Here is a 22,156-nt window from a genome sequence, read left to right on the forward strand (position 1 = left end):
CAATCACCCACAAACACACAGTGAAACCCAGGCTACCTAAATATGGTTCCCAATCAGAGACAACGATAATCACCTGACTCTGATTGAGAACCGCCTCAGGCAGCCATAGACTAATCTATACACCCCACACAACCCCAAGACGAAACACACTACAAATAAACTCATGTCACACCCTGGCCTGACCCAATAAATGAAGATAACATAATAAATATAGACCAGGGCGTGACACCGATTGGTGCAGATTCAACCAAAAAGACCAGGGAGCTTTTCCAATGCCTCGCAAAGAAGAGCACCTATTGGTAGATGGGTCTAAAAAATAAATAAAAGCAGACTGAATATCCTTTTGAGGATGGCAAAGTTATTAATTACACTTTGGATGGTGTATAAATGCACCTATCCACTTCAAAGATACAGACGTCCTTCCTAGCTCAGTTAACGGCGAGGAAGGAAACCGCTTAGGGATTTCACCAAGATTTTCACCAATATTTCACCACTGGGAGATGAATTCACCTTTCACCAGGACAATAACCTAATACACAAGGCCAGATCCAGACTGGAGTTGCTTACCAACAAGACAGTGAATGTTCCTGAGTGGCCGAGTTACAGCTTTGACTTAAATCTGCATGAAAATCTATGGAAAGACCGGAAAATGGTTGTCTGGAAATGATCAACAACCAATTCAACAGAGCTTGAAGAATTTTGAAAAGAATAATGGGCAAGTGTTGCACAATCCGGGTGTGTAAAGCTCTTAGAGACTTACCCAGAAAGACTCACAGCTGTAACCGCTGCCAAAGGTGCTTCTACAAAGTATTGACTGAGGGGTGTGAATACTTATGTAAATGAGATATCTGTATTTCATTTTCAATAAATAATGTTTTCACTCTGTAATTATAGGGTATTGTGTATAGATGTGTTAGAAAAACATATTTCATCCATTTTGAATTCAGACTGTTACAAAGCAAAATGTTGAATAAGTACAGAGGACATTACTTGGTACATTTATGTCTACACAATAATTAGACTAAATCATAAAGAGGGCTAATTGATCGGCAAGTATCTGGTATATACCGTGTATTCAGAAAGTATTCAGACCCCTTGACTTTTTCCACATTTTGTTACATTACAGCCCTATTCTAAAATTGATTTTTAATTATTATTTTTTAACAGTTTTTTTTTAGAATTTTAGCAAATGTATTAAATAAATTAAAAAATGAAATATCACATTTCCATAAGTATTGAGACATTTTACTCAGTACTTTGTGCACCTCAGTACTCAGTGCACTTTTGGCAGCGATTACAGCCTCAAGTCTTCTTGGGTATGACGCTACAAGCTTGGCACAGCTGTATTTGGGGAGATTCTCCCATTCTTCTCTGCAGATCCTCTCAAGCTCTGTCAGGTTGGATGGGGAGAGTCGCTGCACATCTATTTTCAGTTCTCTCCAGAGATGTTGATCAGGTTCAAGTCCGAGCTCTGGCTGGGTCACTCAAGGACATTCAGAGACTTGTCCCGAAGCCACTCCTGCATTGGCTTGGCTGTGTGCTTAGGGTCGTTGTTCTTTTGGAAGGTGAACCTTCTCCCCAGTATGAGGTTCTGAGCGCTCTGGAGCAGGTTTTTATCAAGGATCTCTCTGGACTTTGATCTGCTCATTTTTCCCTCAATCCCGACTAGTGTTTCAGCCCCTGCCACTAAAAAAACATTCCCACAGTATGATGCTGCCACATCCATGCTTCACCGTAGGGATGGTGCCAGGTTTCCAACAGACGTGACACTTGGCATTCAGGCCAAAGAGTTCAATCTTGGCTTCATCAGGCCAGAGAATCTTGTTTCTCATGGTCTGAGAGTCCTTAGTTGCATTTTGGCAAACACCAAGCGGGCTGTCATGTGACTTTTAGGCTGATTGGTGGAGTGCTGCAGAGATGGTTGTCCTTCCGGAAGGTTCTCCCATCTCCACAGAGGAACTCTGGAGCACTGTCAGAGTGACCATCGGGTTTTTGGTCACCTCCCCGACCAAGGCCCTTTTCCCCTGATTGCTTGGCCAGCTCTAGGAAGAGTCTTGGTGGTTTAAAACACATTTTTATTTCAGAATGATGGAGGCCACTGTGTTCTGTGGACCTTCAATGCTGCAGACATTTTTTGGGTACTCTTCCCCAGATCTGTGCCTCGATACAATCCCATCTCGACACTCTACTCCAAGGAGAAATATCTCAAGGATGATCAATGGAAATAGGATGCACCTGATCTCAATTTCGAGTTTCATAGCAAAGGGTCTGAATACATAAGTAAATACACTTCCAAAAATGTCAAAAACCTGTCAAAGTAAACAGTCTGAGTTGTCCATTTGGTTAATTATTCAGCAGTCTCAAGACTTCGGGATAGAAGCTGTTAAGGATCCTTTCGGACCGAGACTTGGCGCTACGGTACCACTTACCGTGCAGTAGCAGAGAGAACAGTCTATGACTTGGGTGACTGCTACAGCGTACAATGACATTCTAGATGATTCTGTGCTTCCAACTTCGTGGCAACAGCTTAGGGAAGGCCCTTTCCTGTTTCAGCATGGACAAAAAGAGGTCCATACAGAAATGGTTTGTCAAGATCGGTGTGGAAGAACTTGACTGGGCTGCACAGAGCCCTGACCTCAACCCCATTGAACACCTTTGGGATGAATTGGAACACCGACTGCGAGCCAGGGCTAATCATCCAACATCAGTGCCCGACCTCACTAATGCTTGTGGCTGAATTGAAACAAGTCCCCACAGCAATATTCCAACATCTAATGGAAATCCTTCCCAAAAGAGTGGAGGCTGTAATAGAAGCGAAGGGGGGACAAACTCCATTTTATTGCCCATGATTTTGGAATTAGATTTTTGACGAGCAGGTGTCCACATACTTTTGGTCATGAAGTGTAAATCTATATTAAAAATACAAAACTGAAATATCATAATTGGATAAGTCATCAGCCCCCTGAATTAATACTTGGTGGAAGCACATTTGGCAGCAATTACAGCTGTAAGTCTGTTGGGATATGTCTCTACCAACTTTATACACCTCAGCCTGGTCTCATAGATTAGACGTAACATAAAAAATCTAAATCCGGGACACTGAAATTAGTATGATATGTTGTGTTTGGTATGGCTACATAAGACAGAAGGTTAATTAAGGCAAAAAATGAAAGGATAATCATTGTAGAGGTGGATGGGTGGGTGAATAACACGAACATCTAGCAACCCAAAGGTTGCGTGTTTGAGTCTCATCACAAACAACTACCAGTCCAAAGTTTGCACACACCTACTCATTCAAGGGTTTTTCTTTATTTGTACCATTGTCTACATTGTAGAATAGTAGTGAAGACATCAAAACTATGAAATAACACATATTGAATCATGTAGTAACCAAAAATATGTTTTATATTTGAGATTTTTCAAAGTAGCCACCCTTTGCCTTGATGACAGCTTTGGACACTCTAGGCATACTCTCAACAAGCTTCATGAGGTAGTCACCTGGAATGCATTTCAATTAACAGGTGTGCATTGTTAAAAGTTAATTTGTGGAATTTCTTTCCTTCTTAATGTGTTTGAGCCAGTCAGTAGTGTTGTGACAAGGTAGGTGTGGTATACAGAAGATAGCCCTATTTGGTAAAATACCAAGTCCATATTATGGCATGACAGCTCAAATAAGCAAAGAGAAACGACAGTCCATCATTACTTTAAAATATGAAGGTCAGTCAATACGGAAAATTTTAAGAACTATGAAAGTGCAGTCACAAAAACCATCAAGCGCTATGATGAAACTGGCTCTCATGAGGACCGCCACAGGAAAGGCAGACCCAGAGTTACCTCTGCTGCAGAGGATCATTTCAGTAGAGTTGACACCACCTCAGATTGCAGCCCAAATAAATGCTTCACAGAGTTCATGTAACATACACATCTCAACATCAACTGTTCAGAGGAGACAGCATGAATCATGCCTTCATGGTTGAATTACTTAAAAAAAAGACACTACTAAAGGACACCAATAAAAAGAGAACACTTGCTTGGGCCAAGAAACACGAGCAATGAACATTAGACCGGTGGAAATTTGTCCTTTAATCTGATGAGTCCAAATTTGAGATTTTTGGAGATTTTTGGATTTTTGGATGCAGAATAGGTGAACAGATGATCTCTGGATGTGTGGTTCCCACCGTGAAGCATGGAGGAGGAGGTGTGATGGTGCTTTGCTGGTGACACTGTCAATTATTTATTTAGAATTCAAGGCACACTTAACCAACACGACTATCATTTGTTTTTCAACGGGACAATGACCCAAAGCACACCTCCAGGTTGTGTGTAAGGGCTATTTGACCAAGGAGAGTGATGGAGTGCTGCATCAGATTACCTGGCCTCCACAATCACCTGATCTCAACCCAATTGAGATGGTTTGGAATGAGTTGGACTGCAGAGTGAAGGAAAATCAGCCAACCAGGGCTCATCATATGTGGGAACTCCTTCAAGATGGCTGGAAAAGCATTCCAGGTGAAGCTGATTGCGAGAATGTAAAGAGTGTGCAAAGCTGTCATCAAGACAAAGGGAGGCTACTTTGAAGAATCTTAAAAAAATAGTTTTTTGGTTACTACATTATTCCATTTTTGTTATTTCATAGTTTTGATGTCTTCATTACTATTCTGCAATGTAGAAAACAGTAAAAATAAAGAAAATACCCTTGAATGAGTAGGTGTGCCCAAACTTGACTGGTACTGTACTTTGCAACTACTTACTACTTTCTAGCTACTTTGCAACTATTTAGCATGTTAGCTAACCCTTCCCAACCCTAACATTGACCCTTTAACCTAACTCATAACCTTAACTCCTGACACTTAGCCTAGCTAATGTTAGCCACCTAGCTAATGTTAGCCACCTGGCTATTGTTAGCCACAACAAATTGGAATTTGTAACCTATAATACCAATTGCAATTTGTAACATATCATACAAAGAATCATTTGTAACATATCATACTAAATAGAGTTTCTCGGATTTACTTACAGAATAATAAGAAATGCTCTGAGACCAGGTTGCACACCTAGATTTGGCCATATTTGACCATTCTTCATTACAATACTGTTCAAGCTCTGTCACAATCCTTTGAGAGCATTGATGGATAGCAATCTTCAAGTCATGCCACAAGTTTTCTATTGGGATTAGGTCAAGGCTCTGACTGGGCCACTCAAGGACATTTCTTAGCAACTCCATTGTAGCTTTGGCCTCCGGGTCATTGTCATACTGAAAGGTGAACGTTCATCCCAGTTTCAGCTTGCAGATGGCAGCAGGTTTTCTTCAAGGAGTTTTCTGTACATTGCTCCATTCATTTTCCCTTCTATCCTGATGATGAGAAACATCCCCATAGCATGATGCTGCCACCACACTTCACACTATTTAAAAAAATGTATTTAACTAGGCAAGTTAGTTAAGACCAAATTCTTACTTACAATGACAGCCTAGTAACCGTGGGTTAACTGCCTTGTTCGGGGGCAGAACGACAGAATTTGACCTTGTCAGCACAGGGATTTGATCCAGCAACTTTTCAGTTGCTGGCCCAATGCTCTAACCACGTAGGCTACCTGCTGCCACACTAAGGATGGTGTTCTTTGGGTGATGTGTTGTGTTGGATTTGCACCAAATGTAATGATTTGCATTTAGGCCAAAAAGTTCCATTTTAGTTTTGTCAAACCACAAAACGTTATGCCACATGGCTACAGAATCTCCCAAGTGTTTTCTTGCATTTTAAACGGGATTCAATGTGGGCTTTCTTGAGTAATGGCTTCCTTTTTGCCACCCTATCAAACATGCCAGATTTGTGGAGTGGTTGGGATATTGTTGTCACATGCACACTTTGACCAGTCTTAGCCATAAAAGCCCATAGGTATTTCAAAGTTGCCATTGGACTCATGGTAGCCTCAGATCAGTCTCCTACTTGGTCGGTCATCCAGTTTGGAGGGACGTCCTGATCTAGACAGGGTCTTGGTGGTGCCATACACCTTCCACTTCTTAATAATCGTCTTCACTACCTAGTTTCAGGAACTGCTGAATTTATCCTGAAATCATGTCAATCACTACAATTGAGGTCAATTAACGTGTGTGTGTGTGTTTTTGAAGGTGAATTGGTTACACCTGAGCTAATTTAGGATCGCAATTACAAGGGACACTTATCCAACCAAGCTATTTCAGGTTTTATTTTTTATTGATTTAAAAAAATACAAATAAAAATGTTCACCTGGCAGTTGTGGGGTATGATGTGTAGATCAATGGGAGAACTACTATTTTAATGCATTTTAATTCCAGGCTGTAAGGCAACAAAAGGTGATATTTTTAAAGGGGGTGTAGACTTTTCTATAAGCATCGTATATGGTATTAGCTATGATTTCATTGTACAGCCCTCTTACCTCCTACCTACCCTGTGAGTATAAAGGTGGTACCATGTAGGGTAGGATCACAGACAGATTTGTCTTCGTGTGATGGAATCAACCAATGTGGTGGTAACTCACAATTAACTACATTGTATCTACATGGAAATAGACATGACTTAATTTTACAGCCCTGTTCCTATGAACATGCATGGTAACTAAAGCTAAAGTACACGGAAGCAACCGAGAGAATATCATCAAAAGAGGATCACTTGAAGGTATTTATTTGGTATTTAAATGAAGGTATTTAAACGATAAATGACCATGTATGTTCATTGGTTTTTCTTAGGTATTACTTTGAAAGAGACTGGCGTGACCACATATTTACATAGCAATACGCTGGTTCTTACTTAAACTTCTTACTTACCTGTACTTACTTATATTATTACTTAATAAGTATGAATGTAATACTTATTTGGTTGTTTAAGGCTAAATTGTTACTATGTATATTGTTTTTGTTACTATGTAAATACATAGTAATTAAGAGGCTATAAAATGAAGGGTTACCGAAAAATCTAATGTTTTTGGACAAACAGAAAGCCAGCGCTCTTGAAATAGAAGGTTCACCATACCAAAGACTGTGGTCAATTACAAAATGTAATTCTCTGACAATGTAGGTTTATCTGTATGCTTGTATGTTATTTTACTATGTGTGCATGTGTGTTTGTGTGTGTGTTTGCGCGTGGGGGTGTCGCCGGGTACTCACTGCTGACCAGCTGACCCACACTGAGAGCGGAGGAGGAAGAGGACGATGATGAGGAGGAAGAGACCTGGCGGAGAGGACTCTGGCTGAGGGGCATGTGGAGCAGGTTGGGCTGAGACGACACTGGGCCTGTCTGGACCTGCTGAGCCTGAGGCAGCTGAAGACACACACACAGAAATTAAATATTGACTGAATATATTCACTTAAAACAACAATACAACCACTATAATATTACACCTTAATAGCACAACAAGTTATCTTCACAATAATTTTTAGGAACTCAGAATAATAGAATATACGGTGCAATTTCAAAATTTGGTTGTGCATCTGCAGTCACTTAATTAGCTCATGTCTGATTATTTTTTTTTGGGGGGGGATTGGTAAATTAGTCTAGTGGCCAGCTATCTAAACTTGTAGTGAGCATAGTCAAATTACAGACCTGGGTGGAGCCCATCGATCATCAGTAATCATATTAAAAACGGAAAACATTTGCTTCTACCCTAGGGGCAAAATGTGTAGAATTGCATGAAATTAGATATAAAATTGCAAAACCTTCTCTCTGCCCCATGTCAAAATGTGTTGAATTTCATGAAACATGCTAGACAATTGCAAAATCTTCTCTCCGCCCCATCGCAAAATGTGTAGAATTGCAGCAAACTTGCTTTAAAACGACAACATTTTCTCTACGCCCTTCTCTTCACTGTCATGAGGGGTGCCGTTAAAATGTTTTGCTTGCAAGGTGGGGGGGTTGTGGATGTGGGTATCCAGACCCACAAGCCACTGCGGCCCTTCATGAAAACTATTCAGAGCTAGATTACAATTGAAACAGACAGTTAGATTAGTAAAAAAGAGACACTGGGTTTTAATAGGAGATGAATGGTGGCTCAGCTGTTTTCTATTTCTCTATCTCTTCCGCTCTCCATGAGCATAAACGTCCCCTAGAGATCTTCGTGGATCCACCTGTACCCGAATACCCGAGACCCGAGCCGGGACTCGAGCAGATCCGAATCCAGAATTCTGAATAATGTCATGGGTCTGGGTTGAATCTGATATGACTGTCAATGGTCTCGGCCCGGGTATGTGTAATTTTAATTGACTTGTCCGGGAGGGCCCGTACATATCCGGACGCGACTGCTGCAGTAGAGAGAGAGAAATTGTATCCTTTATGCTGCTGCTCATGCTTTTCATGAGAGTGGAGTGTGTAGCGTATAGATTGTTGTTGTTTTTGGCCAATCATAAATCATCGAAACAGCAATTGTTAGTAGATATCTAATCAATGGAAGATTAAATTAAAAGTTAAAGGAGACGGATAGACTGCAACGACCAAGAGTCAACAGGTAACGCTAGGCTGCTACTTAATATTTTGAACGGAGTTGTCATTTGTAACTAGGATGAGAAAGCACATGCACTGCAACTTCAATTAGCCTAGCTACGGTAGCTAACGTTAACTAGCTTCTCCCAGTTTGATGCAGTCATATTTGAGGCTAAATAACCTAGACATGGCATATTTTAGTCTACTATAGTCGCCAGTCGGCTTGGATGCTGTCTCTTGTCTCTCCCTCAACGCTCCCAGTGTCACTCGCTCACAGTAGGGTCCCTCCCCGCCTGCTAGAGCAGCACCTCTGTCTCCCTCCTCTCACTTTATCAACTCCGGTCAATAAAGTAGCTTAAAAATACATATTTTCTTCTGCTTCCCGCACTCGGATCTGACCAGGTCTATATGGAACGGGTCTAGTTGTCCTCGGGTTCGTTCGGAACGAGTGTCTATATATAAATAAATAAATAATAATGTATCCATATCGGGTTCGGGTTGGAAAGCCTAGGTCCATTTTAGAACGGGTCCAAAAAGTGAATAGCGCTACCATCCCCTGCCTGCCATACAGGAGTGTGGGAAAAAACGTTATGACAATTATAGGGTGTTTTCTCCAGTCATCACACAAGGGAATTGCTAATAAAGGCAAGTCCGCGCAGGAAAAGAACCATGGACACCGCGGCTCACGTATCAAAGATAATGTATGATTTACAGGCAATGCACTCCGGCTGTAAGAAAACGATGTATTCTCATGTTTGGTGCGCACATGAATTGCTCTTACAAGATCAAGCTGATACGTCTTCACTCTAAAGTGAAAGCTGTCTCCTCCGTAAACTAGGTTGGCTTTCTCAATACTCTCCCTCGCTATTAATTCCTTCCCCATCGGCATGTGTTTGTTTGGAATGGTAGTGGATGTCAACAGCGATGCACATACTGTCAAGACGGTTGACAGGCAGTGAGAATTATCTAGCTTCACTTGAAATATTCGGCACTGCCGGAGCTGACAACCGTAAATTATACCCGTGGAACAGTCGCTGGCTTTGAAGAGAGGACCAAAACACATAAACATTATCACAAATGCATTCATTCGTTCACGAGTGTGATCTAGTGTTCCGTGAAGACACGCCTACTGCCCTAACCCGTTTACATAGCATGTTTCATTTGTTTTTATCTTCCTTATTTATGGCCGAGGGCCTGGTCCATAGTAGGTAGACTTAAAGCTTGGACATTTCTTTGTTTTCTTTGGTAAGTGTGCATCTGACGCCTACCATGCATTTACAAGTCCAAAAGAAGGAAGAACATTTACGTTGTACATAACAATTCAGCACTAGGTGGGGTTTGAGTTCACTGTCAAACATATAGCACCATAGAACTCATGTTCTTCTTTGCATGTTCTAGGAGAGCCTCTTTTAGAGGATCAGTCTGGTGTTGTATTGTTACGATAGCTAAAGACACACAATTCTCCTTTTAAATGTGTGATTAAGGAGAATTATCACATGCTCAGGTCACAGGTAAGGTCACAAATAAGTGGGGAGGATGAGGGAGAGAAATATAGCGGGTAGTGAGAGAACAAAAAACAGAGTGAGGTAGTGTTTGAGTTTTAAGTGGGGTGATGAAAAGTGTTGTTTTTCGTTTGGCTCTGCAGGGGCTCTGCAGACTGCCAGAGAGGGAGTTTGAGAGGTTCCCTGACAGCTGCTTCACACACACACAAACACACACCTTTGTGAGGATGCACCATCGTGCTGCTTATTAGCTCCTAAGAAAAGAGTATATTTTCAAAGGCCTGACAAATTTTGATATATCACTCTTTCTTTCTGTCACACTTCTGTAATCTTTACTGCCCTAGTCAAGAGACTGGTTTAATCGAAAGCAACCACTTCCAAACACTGGGAGCAATGAAATGCTACAGTTGGGGGTTATGTTTATGAGAAGGAAATCTTCTCAAGTTGTGTTTAGACAGAAGATGGAGAAGACTTGATAGCTGAAAAAACATCAGACTTGACTAGTATTGTTTCTCACGAGTGAAACAGAAAAAAGCTAAATCTACACAGATTTTTGGTCTTCGAATGTACTCAATTGGCATTTTCTGTGAGTAGGAATATATCTTCATGTGTCTTGTATGTGATGTGACTCGTGTGTGTGTGTTTGTGTCTGTGCATGTGTGTGTGTACTATACAGTACATGTGTGTGATTACCTGCTGTCCAGGCTTGATTGGTGACAGCGTGATTCCCTGGGTGTTGATGACAGGCAGGATCTGATTGCCGATCACCGTGGCGATGATCTGGCCCTGGGTGTTGGTCAGAAGCTGAGGTGTAATTGGCTGGACCTGCAGCGCAGGGTTTCCGCCCCCTGATTGGCTCGAGGGCCCCCCAGAGTTGGGCATCAGTGGGATCGTTCCAATTATCTGAAAAAGGAGGGGTGAGAGGAGAAGAAATCAGATGGGTCATTCCATTGATCTACAGTACATAGATAAGGGTAGGAAGGCAATTATCGTTACAACTGTTGTACAACTGTTGATCTACTGCACAGAAGTATAGAGCGCCTTTCAGATTCTATATGAACTCCCCCATTAAATACTTGTGCATTGCGTATGACAATACATGTATGTCAGTGGACGCACAAACGTTTGGAATGGCAGTATCAAAGCCCAAGCACTTGATGGTTGAGTTCATGTGTGTGAGGGAACTCACAGGCAGATTATCTGATCATCTGTCATAGAGGAGGTTTTATAGGCCAAACCAAGTGAAGGCAGAGCCCACTGCTGGGAGCACACTGCAAAGGTCAGCTCTGAGTACCTGTGTGTGTGCTGGTGCAGACCACTGCCTGTATTATCCATCACCAGGCCAGGAGAGGGGCATGTGTCTAAGATTCATGTGTGTATATGTGTATTTGTCGGTTTCTGTTATGGGGGGTTGCTAATACTGAGAGACCCTCCCCTTTAACACACACACACAAGTGCGCTTGCATGCACACCAACACACACACACACCCCAAATGTCCAATTCAGCTCCCAGGGTCCCTGGGGTACTTCATCCCCTCCTCTCCTCCTCTCATCCCCAGCTCTCCTCTTCTCTACTCCATGGCTGTAATCAGGAAGTGCAGATCAAAGGGGGCGGCAGAGTGTCACCGCAGCATTTTCGCTCTCAGAGCTGCCAGAGTGCGGCCAAGAGTAGCGCTTTAGGGGGGGACTTAGCGCCTCTTCACAATGATGAAGGTTAATGTAATCTGTGGACTGGTCCTGGACAGACAGCTTCAGAGTTTCAGTCTCTCTGCCTGTTCTCTCCACTGACAGGACCAGCCTAATTATGCCAGAGGAGAGTGAACATGGTCGGGCTTGCAATTATTTTACCAAACTTGTCATTTGGACCTGGCTGGAAGATTTGGGCTAGCATTGTTGTATTTTGTTACGGTAAAAAAACAAAGGCAAAACATTTTGACCAAAATAAATGGACACAAGCACAATGAATGTTTTGGTAGCTCATGCTGCCTACTTCAAGCATTATGTACAAATCACCAAAATATTCATATATACTGTAGGTCAGACATAAAAATTATTACACGTGCACCTACCACTATATATAATTTCACAGCAAAATGTAAACAGGTCCCCCCATACTGTAGTCCAGCATCTCACTACTGCTTCCAGTGCTAATCTGATTCTCCCTGCCATGCCTCTTTCTGCTTTATTGCCCCCTCCCCCTCCCTCCTCTCTGTTTGACATAATGGGGAAGGATCAGTGGTAGAAAGGTAGGCTGGCAATCTGTAATTCATCCCCTCCACGGCTCATTTGCTTACGTTGCTTCGTGTTAACCGACAGATAATTTCTCTCTCTCTCCGGGCTCTGTGTCGCCGCCGCCGATTCCCCTGTAATGCTCTCCTCTCTTGCCACTTAGCATATTTTATTGCGCCGCCTGAAGCTCATGTCTCTCGACATCTGGCTTCGCGTGCCTCTGTGGCGGAGGACTTGTTCCACTCAATTATTCATCCTCGTTGGATTAAGTGGTTATTCTACAAGAGATTAGCGTAATAGCACGGGCAGGGAACTGACAGTTTAGCTCTTGCCCCGGATGCACCGCTACCGCCACATCTCCTTCTCTCCCTCAGACCTCGTGGATGATCTATGGCAGTGCTCAGATGGCGTTTCTCAAGGCAGTTGATTGTGACACTGATTATGTAAAACATGTAAATTCTGATGGAAACCTGTAGATTCATGGAGAGGTCAATGGAGAATACATGCTTCGGTGGCAGACTACAGCCAGTTATGGCATTTTATACACACAGAGTCACATAGGTTGTGGCACCTTCTAACAAACAATAATATTGTCAGCTTTGTCCAACCAGCATCCTTCATGTTTACCTTTCCTCCCTTTGTCTTTTTCCTCCTCATGTATTCTTTTCCACTCCTGATAGTGTGGCGTGTCAGGAACGGTCAGGACCCGCATCCTCCCCTCTCTCTCCCTCTCCCTTCTCTCAGCAGAACTCATTAAGATTATCCTGCTCTTCTCTTGTTTCCACAGAAATGCTGTCTCATCTATCCAGCCAGGCCAGGGCAATCTGTGGTGTTAGCCATGGTGGCCAGACAAAATCTCTGGCCATTTTCCCCTCCTGCTATCTCCGTGCTGGGAATAGAGAACCATGTTGGAATAGAGACCCGGGTTGGGAAACGTTTGGAAGTCCTGACTTACCTCATTACAGCTCAAATACATCAAGCATAACACTTTGATAAAGAATGTGAATTGCTTTATAAGATCACAAAGTCAGATGAAAAGCCATTTTGATTGTGGTCCTAACACAGTGTGAATATTCTACCATATTACAAAATATACAGACACCTGAAGTATTATTCACCTGCCTTTTATTTGCCCCACTGTTAGGTGAAAACAGGGGTTCAAAAGTTAAAATGACAATGTCAGAATATGTTTCCTCTACCACTGAGGACTGACTTGTATTTGTATTTCAGCGGAGTCCCTCTGTGGTTGTGCCCATTGCAGGTTAACAGAGCATGTGTGTTCCTGCCTGGCATTGTGTGCATTAGTAACAGCAGTCAGCCCTGTGGGCTCTGGCCTTTATCAAAGCCCAGTGAAGAGGATGGATGGGCCCAACAGCCCAGGCTCATGGGGGTTTCACTAGGAAACACAAAGACCAGGCACCCATTCCACATGAACAAAATACTACAGTTTACAATAGAATACTACAGTACTTACTATATCATTATTTAGGCATATTCTACACACTGTAGTATCCCTCGATCATGTGTAGTACTTACTATAGAATTTTGTAGTATACTGAAGAAAACTATAGTAAATACTACAGTATACCTCAGACCGCAAAAAACACTACAGTAAATACTACAGTAGTTTCCGCAAAAACACTACAGTCTGCTAAAACACTATAGTAATTAGCATATTATATTATACTACAGTATTTCATTTGCAAATACCCTGCCAATCCCCCTCCCCTATATCCCATTTTGTGCCACCCAGAAGGGAGAAACCTGCATACCAAGTGTAGACCATATATTTTGTTCTCTACAGGTTATTCGTTCAGACCTCTGTCCTAATTACCTACAGGTTATGGAAAATTTGCTCTTTGAGTATTATGTCCAGTAGGTTTCCTCAAGGAGAAGGCTCCCACTGCTATATCCAAGATAGAAAAATAAAAACACTGTAGTAAATACTACAGTAATGTCTGCAAAAACACTGCAGTAAATACTATAGTACGCAAAAACACTGCAGTAATTATTATAGTATACTGCATACTACAGTTTTTTACTACAGTATTTATCCTATAGTAAACTGGAAATACAGTATATGTCCACAACAATTCAGTAAATAACAATATTCAACTTGCACTGCAAAAAGTGAAATCTAAGCAAGCCTAAATATCTTATATTGAGTGACAATTCACTGTTTTTATGCACCAAGCTAAATTATCTAACATCATTGGCAGATAATGTTGCTTATTTAAACCTAAACATGGCTTAATACAATAAATGTATCTTATTTCAAGATATTTAAAAAAATATATTTGACCTTAATCGTTGTATTAGATACTGAGTAAACTAAAGTAAAATGGTGTAATGCTTTCCCAAGGCAATCTGTGTATTGATATCAAATTAATTCTTACTATTTTGTCACAGCCATATTCAAACAGATGGGACTGAAGAGTGGCTTCGTCGACTAGCCTTGGAAAGTGAAAAAAGATTGACAAATGTAATCAGGTGGACACATGATCAAATCCAAACCTACTCCAATAAGCTAAGAGGAAGAAATCGACTGGACATTAATGACAGGGTCACTTACTGTGTTAACCTCTCTTCAAAAGTCAAATACTTCATTCAGATTAAAAGACCTATAGGAGAAGAAAGGACTCCAAATGAAGGCAGGGCAGGTATTTTCATTCGGATACCTCGTTCAAAATCCTTGTGCTTTTAGCACAGTAACAATGCTGCATAACCTAGCAAAACGACTGCTGCCTAACCTAGCTAAACCACAACACAATATTCAACAAGCACACACATTTTGGAGGGATTCTAGTTCCTCTGTCGTTCTTCCAGCAAAACAAACGCCAAAGTCTGTTTGGGATTCTACAGACTGACACAAGTGCTGCTTTTATGGTGGGCATTCAGCTTCTGAGGCGCTGTTTTGTTGGTCCTCCAGTCAAGTTGCAGGCATGCATTAACCTCTAATGTTTCCAGTATCAGAGGGGTATGTGTGCATGTGCACGCGCATTTGTGTGTGCGTGTGTGGTGGGGGGATCCTGGGTTAGTAGTAGTAGTGTAGTGCATGTTTCAGAGTGCTCAGACTGAATAATGCTCTGAATAATAAGGTGTAGGAGCAAAGGACTGTCGCCCAGGGCTTTGACCGTCTCCGTGACCTTATTATGTCAGCCAGTGTCAGTCGCCGTGACATTACAAAAGCACAGAGCATCCCATCAAATCCATCTCCATGGCGATCTGTCCCCGGCGCTCTGGGCATTTCCAGACCAGGGAAACCTATACTTTCTCATTAGCCGTGTTTAGCATCACTCACGCATGCTGTTTACAGTATACACTACACGTGGGCAAATGCCAAGAAATCATAATTTATTTGTCACATGCGCCGAATACAGTGAAATGCTTACTTACAAACCCTTAATCAACAGTGCAGTTTTAAGAAAAATACCTAAAAAAAGTACAAAATAAAGTAACAAATAATTAAAGAACAGCAGTAAAATAACAATAGCGAGGCTAAATACAGGGGCTACTGGTACAGAGTCAATGTGCGGGGGCACCGGTTAGTCGAGGTAATTGAGGTAATGTGTACACTATCGTTCAAAAGTTTGGGGTCACTTAGAAATGTCCTTGTTTTTTAAAGAAAAACACATTTTGTCTCCATTGAAATAACATAAAATTGAACAGAAATACAGTGTAGACATTGTTAATGTTGCAAATGACTACGGTAGCTGGAAACGGCAGATTATTTTATTGAATATCTACATAGGCGTACAGAGGCCCATTACCAGCAACCATCACTCATTGGTCAGCATCCATCACTCATTTTAAAAGGATAATTTATCATTAGAAACCCTTTTGCAATTATGTTGGCACAGCTAAAAACTGTAGTTATGATTTAAAGAAGCAATAAAACTGTCCTTTAGACTAGTTGAGTATCTGGAGCATCAGCATTTGTGGGTTCAATTACAGGCTTAAAATGGCCAGAAACAAAGAACATTCTTTTGAAAACTCAGTCAGTCTATTCTTGTTCTGAGAAATGAAGGCTATTCCATGCGAGAAATTACCCAAAAAATTAAGATCTCGTACAACGCTGTGTACTACTCTGTCACGTATGCTCCCTCTTCGGCCTCTAGGTCACCAGGCTGCTCATTATGGCGCACACCTGTCAACATCGTTATGCGCACCTGCGTGTCATCAGACACCTGGACTCCATCACTTCCCAGATTACCTTCCCTATATATGTCACTCCCTTTTGTTGCTTCCTTGTTTCTGTTTCATGTCTCCCTCTTCAAAGGGGGAGACACCCTGGACCCAAACTGTTACAGACCTATATCCAGCCTGCCCTGCCTATCTAAGGTCTTCGAAAGCCAAGTCAACAAACAGGTCACTGACCATCTCGAATCCCACCATACCTTCTCCGCTGTGCAATCTGGTTTCCGAGCCGGTCACGGGTGCATCTCAGCCACGCTCAAGTTACTAAACGATATCATAACCGCCATCGATAAAAGACAGTACTGTGCAGCCGTCTTCATTGACCTTGCCAAGGCTTTCGACTCTTGTCAATCACCATATTCTTACCATATTCTTATATTAGACTCAGTAACCTTGGTTTTTCTGATGACTGCTTTGCAGACAGAGTTCAGTGTGTCAAATCGGAGGGCATGCTGTCTGGTCCTCTGGCAGTTTCTATGGGGGTGCCACAGGGTTCAATTCTCGGGCCGACTCTTTTCTCTGTATATATCAATGATGTTGCTCTTGCTGCGGGCGATTCCCTGATCCACCTCTACGCAGACGACACCATTCTGTATACTTCTGGCCCGTCCTTGGACACTGTGCTATCGAACCTCCAAACGAGCTTCAATGCCATACAACACTCCTCCAACTGCTCTTAAACGCTAGTAAACTGGATGCAGTTTATCACAGTGCCATCCGTTTTGTTACTAAAGCACCTTATACCACCCACCACTGCGACCTGTATGTATCTAGTCGGCTGGCCCTCGCTACATATTCGTCGCCAGACCCACTGGCTCCAGGTCATCTACAAGTCCATGCTAGGTAAAGCTCCGCCTTATATCAGTTCACTGGTCACGATGGCAACACCCACCCATAGCACGCGCTCCAGCAGGTGTATCTCACGGATCATCTCTAAAGCCAACACCTCATTTGGCCGCCTTTCGTTCCAGTTCTCTGCTGCCTGTGACTGGAACGAATTGCAAAAATCGCTGAAGTTGGAGACTTTTATCTCCCTCACCAACTTCAAACATCTGCTATCTGAGCAGGAAAAACAAATACAATTGTCAAAAGTCTACAAATACAATTGACATAGTCTATCGGTAAATAGCCCACCTAATTTTACTTACCTCATCCCCATACTGTTTATATTTATTTACTTTTCTGCTCTTTTGCACACCAATATCTCTACCTGTACATGACCATCTGATCATTTATCACTCCAGTGTTAATCTGCAAAATTGTAATTATTCGCCTACCTCCTCATGCCTTTTGCACACAATGTATATAGACTCTCTTTTTTCTACTGTGTTATTGACTTGTTAATTGTTTACTCCATGTGTAACTCTGTGTTGTCTGTTCACACTGCTATGCTTTATCTTGTCCAGGTCGCAGTTGCAAATGAGCAACTAGCTTACCTGGTTAAATAAAGGTGAAATAAAAAAAATCACTCCCTGTGCTTGCTTCTCGACTCTCACCGCACATCGTTACATACTCCCTTCACAAAACAGTGCAAACTGGCTCTGACCAGAATAGAAAGAGGAGTGGGAGGCCCAAGTGCACAACTGAGGAAGAGGACAAATACATTAGAGTGTCTAGTTTGAGAAACAGACGCATCACAAGTCCTCAACTGGCTGCTTCATTATTAAATAGTACCCGCAAAACACCAGTCTCAACGTCAACAGTGAAGAGGCGACTCCTGGATTCTGGCATTCTCGGCAGAGTTGCAAAGAAAAGGCCACATCTCAGACTGGACAATAAAAAGAAAAGATTAAGAGGGGCAAAAGAACACAGACACTGGACAGAGGAACTCTGCCTAGAAGGCCAGCATCCCAGAGTCGCCTCTTGATGGAGTTGTGCCTGGCCATGCAGTCATGAGTGAATAGGGAGTACAGGAGGGGACTGAGCACACACCCCTGAGGGGTCCCCGTGTTGAGGATCAGAGTGGGGGATGTGTTGTTACTTACCCTTACCACCTGGGGGCGGCCCGTCAGGAAGTCCAGGATCCAGTTGCAGAGGGAGGTGTTTAGTCCCAGGGTCCTTAGCTTAGTGATAAGCTTTGAGGGCACAATGGTGTTGAACACTCAGCTGTAGTCTATGAATAGCATTCTCACATGGGTGTTCCTCTTGTCCAGGTGGGAAAGGGCAATGTGGTGTGCAATAGAGATGGCATGATCTGTGGATCTGTTGGGGCGGTATTCAAAGGGAATTGGTCTAGGGTTTCTGGGATAATGGTGTTGATGTGAGCCATGACCAGCCTTTCAAAGCTACAGACGTGAGTGTTACTGGTTGGTAGTCATTTAGGCAGGTTACCTTAGTGTTCTTGAGCACAGGGACTATGGTGGTCTGCTTCAAACATGTTGGTATTACAGACTCAGACAGGGAGAGGTTGAAAATGTCAGTGAAGACACTTGCCAGTTGGTCAGCGCATGCTCGGCCTTGTGAATGTTGACCTGTTTAAAGGTCTTACTCACATCTGCTACGGAGAGCGTGATCACACAGTCGTTCGGAACAGCTGATGCTCTCGTGCATTTTTCAGTGTTACTTGCCTCGAAGCGAGCAAAGAGTAGAAGTCATTTAGCTCGTCTGGTAGGCTCGTGTCACTGGGCAGTACTTGACTGTGCTTCCCTTTGTAGTCTGTAATAGTTTGCAAGCCCTGCCACATCCGACGAGCGTCGGAGCCGGTGTAGTACAATTCGATCTTAGTTCTGTATTGAAGCTTTGCCTGTTTGATGGTTCGTTGGAGGGCATAGCGGGATTTCTTATAAGCTTCCGGGTTAGAGTCCCGTCCCTTGAAAGCGGCATCTCTACCCTTTAGCTCAGTGTGGATGTTGCCTGTAATCCATGGCTTCTGGTTGTGATATGTACTTACAGTCACAGTGGGGAGGACGTCATCGATGCACTTATTGATGAAGCCATTGACTGATGTGGTGTACTCCATAATGCCATCTAAAGAATCCTGGAACATATTCCAGACTGTGCTAGCAAAACAGTCCTGTAGCATAGCATCTGCTTCATCACCATCTTTTTATAGGCCGAGTCACTGGTGCTTCCTGCTTTAATATTTGCTTGTAAGCAGGAATCAGGAGCATAGAATTATGGTTAGATTTGCCAAATGGAGGGTGAGGGAGAGCTTTGTACGGGTCTCTGTGTGTGGAGTAAAGGTGGTCTAGAGTTTTTTCCCCTCTGGTTGCACATTTAACATGATGATAGAGATTATGTAAAACTGATTTAAGTTTCCCTGCATTAAAGTCCCCAGCCACTTGGAGTGCCGCCTCTGGATGAGTGTTTTCCTGTTTGTTTATGGCGGAATACAGCTCATTGAGTGCGGTCTTAGTGCCAGCATTGGACTGTGGTGGTATGTAGACAGCTAGGTAGATAGTGTGGTCTACAGCTTATCAGAAGAAGAACATATACACTCTTGAGAAACACATTTTTGACACAATTATAAGTAGCCTGCAATATGTGCATCGCTTAGTTATGAGCATATTGAGAAAAACTCCCCTGTACGCAACTTTTACGCCTTACAGACTTCCTACACAACAAACATGGAATACGGTCTGTCTTATCATAAAACTATGAGAGCCAACGTCTAAGGCATTCGTCAGGCAGTGGTTTTAAGTTAGCGATCAACAGGATAGCGGGAGGAGTGCACCGAGAGAGGGATGAAATGGGGGTTAAGGTAAATAACTGGCTGGCGTGAAAGGGCACATTGTCCATATGATCTTTCTTGAATATGTGCTGTGTGCACCTGCAATAAGATGATTCATTAGATAGGGCCCCACTCTGACAAGCGTCATCGTTTAAGCCACTGGCTACTGATGGAACAATTCTGCAGCCACCCTGTAAATATGACACGGTCAGCATTTTACGGTGACCGGCACATGCGGATAAGAGGAAGAAGGGCTTTGTTTATTGCCAAAAAGCTTAACATATGACAGTATGTCTGAACGGGGCTGATAAATAAATAAATAACCCCCCCCAAACAACATTGCTACATAAGAAAACGGAATATTGAGGCCGTCCAGTCTTTGGAGTTCTGTTTGCATGTATTTAGTTAGTGAAAAGTGTTTATTGTAGCACTGAACAGCATGGTAATGTACTGTAACGGTAACCACCATTGTGGGACGTGATCTTCCACTTGGCTTTCATTCCAGACATGTCTTATGAAAAGTTGAAACCTGATAGACATCACTTTTTTGTGTTATAAGTGGTGTTATGAGTGGACACTCACCTGTCCTTGTGCATTGGTGACCAGCTGACCCGTGACTCCAGCTTGCAGGTTGGAGAGGGCGTTGCCAAAGACCTGGGACCCGGCGATGGAGCCCATAGCTGCAGCAGCCGCCGCCGCCACCGCTGCCTGGCTGGCCAGAGGGTTCAACTGAAGGTACACAATCCACCATTAGAGGTCAAATATAATAAGTTATGCTGTTTGATCAGTAGCAAATAAGGTTTTTTGGTATTCTTGAAATGTTAGCATACACAAACATGGGAGAGCGAGTACAGGATGAAGAAAGTGAAGTAGCTTGAGAAAATAGAGTGCCAATGCTTTGTTCCTAACGACAGTCGTACTGTGATGTCTATATGTACAGTAGTCCATCATCCAGGCCCTAGAGGTGTGTGCTCCAGGGCCCAGATGAAAGCTTGGGGTGGGCTGGTGAATAAGTGGCAATTTTACCAGTCTAAGTGCTTCCTGTGGCCCCCAGGGTCCAGCACCATCTCTACAGGGGCCAGGCAGCCCCAGACCATCTAGCTCTAACAATAGAAGGAGCCACGGTGGCCATGCACCACCACTTCAACACCTCCCACTCTGAACTACCCCGCTGCCGCACCGCTCATCTCGAGGGTTAAAAAATGACCGTCTTTACCCCAGCTATAATGGACTTATCTGGAACCGGTGGACTGGCCAAGCGGTTGTAGAGGAGGTCTCCGTGTGGGCAGAGCCTGTGGAGCTCCAGCCAAGAAGGAGCATGAGATTACCCATATAAATCAAGCTAACCTCTTATTAGGCCTGAAAATGCACTGCTGATTTTGTTGTAGTGCAGCAGAGCAGAGCCTTATTAGGTTGAGTAAGTAGATCGAAGAGCAGGCCGACTGAGGAGACTGTCCAATTACTCAACAGAATAGAGAAATAATAGAAACACTTCTTAAGCTGCGACTGGCTTATTGCTGGTGGGCAATAATGTTATGAGGGGGCTAATGTTCAAACAATTGAGGCCTGGTGAAACAATTGAACATCCTAATAGCACATAGAGAATGCATAGACAAAAGGATAACCATGTAAAAACCAATATGGGTAGATAACTTCAATGTATAGTGGATGCGCAATATCTTTCATATACTTCTGTATCAAGGCACGAGGCGAGACCCAGATGCAAACACAGGAGGCAGATGGTTGGAGTCTTACAATGTTTATTAATCCAAAGGGGTAGGCAAGAGAATGGTCGTGGACAGGCAAAAAGGTCAAAACCAGATCAGAGTCCAGGAGGTACAGAGTGGCAGACAGGCTCGTGGTCAAGGCAGGCAGAATGGTCAGGCAGGCGGGTACAAAGTTCAGCAACAGGCAAGGGTCAAAACTGGGAGGACTAGAAAAAGGAGAATGCAAAAAGCTGGAGAATGGCAAAAAGGCTAGCTGACTTGGAAACATAAAAGACGAACTGGCACAGAGAGACAGGAAACACAGGGATCAATACACTGGGGAAAATAGCATAAGCACCAGGGACATGGCTTTTAATCTTCTTCCCATTAAGCGTTTTTTAT

At 42.9% G+C, this 22,156-nt stretch overlaps 1 protein-coding gene across 1 annotated transcript in view; it reads right to left on the reverse strand.

The window, feature by feature from the left end:
• LOC135522561 (POU domain, class 6, transcription factor 2-like) overlaps nucleotides 1-22,156 on the reverse strand; it is a 119,959-nt gene that overhangs the window by 23,330 nt on the left and 74,473 nt on the right. Inside the window, exons 5-7 of the mRNA XM_064948940.1 lie at nucleotides 20,631-20,777; nucleotides 10,646-10,855; nucleotides 7,142-7,295 (exon numbers count right to left, since the gene is read on the reverse strand). Of these exons, the coding sequence (XP_064805012.1) occupies nucleotides 7,142-7,295; nucleotides 10,646-10,855; nucleotides 20,631-20,777 (511 nt within the window). The remainder of the gene's footprint in view (nucleotides 1-7,141; nucleotides 7,296-10,645; nucleotides 10,856-20,630; nucleotides 20,778-22,156) is intronic.

The sequence above is a fragment of the Oncorhynchus masou genome, chromosome 30, assembly GCF_036934945.1.
Source record: "Oncorhynchus masou masou isolate Uvic2021 chromosome 30, UVic_Omas_1.1, whole genome shotgun sequence".
Classification (NCBI taxonomy): Eukaryota; Metazoa; Chordata; class Actinopteri; order Salmoniformes; family Salmonidae; genus Oncorhynchus; species Oncorhynchus masou.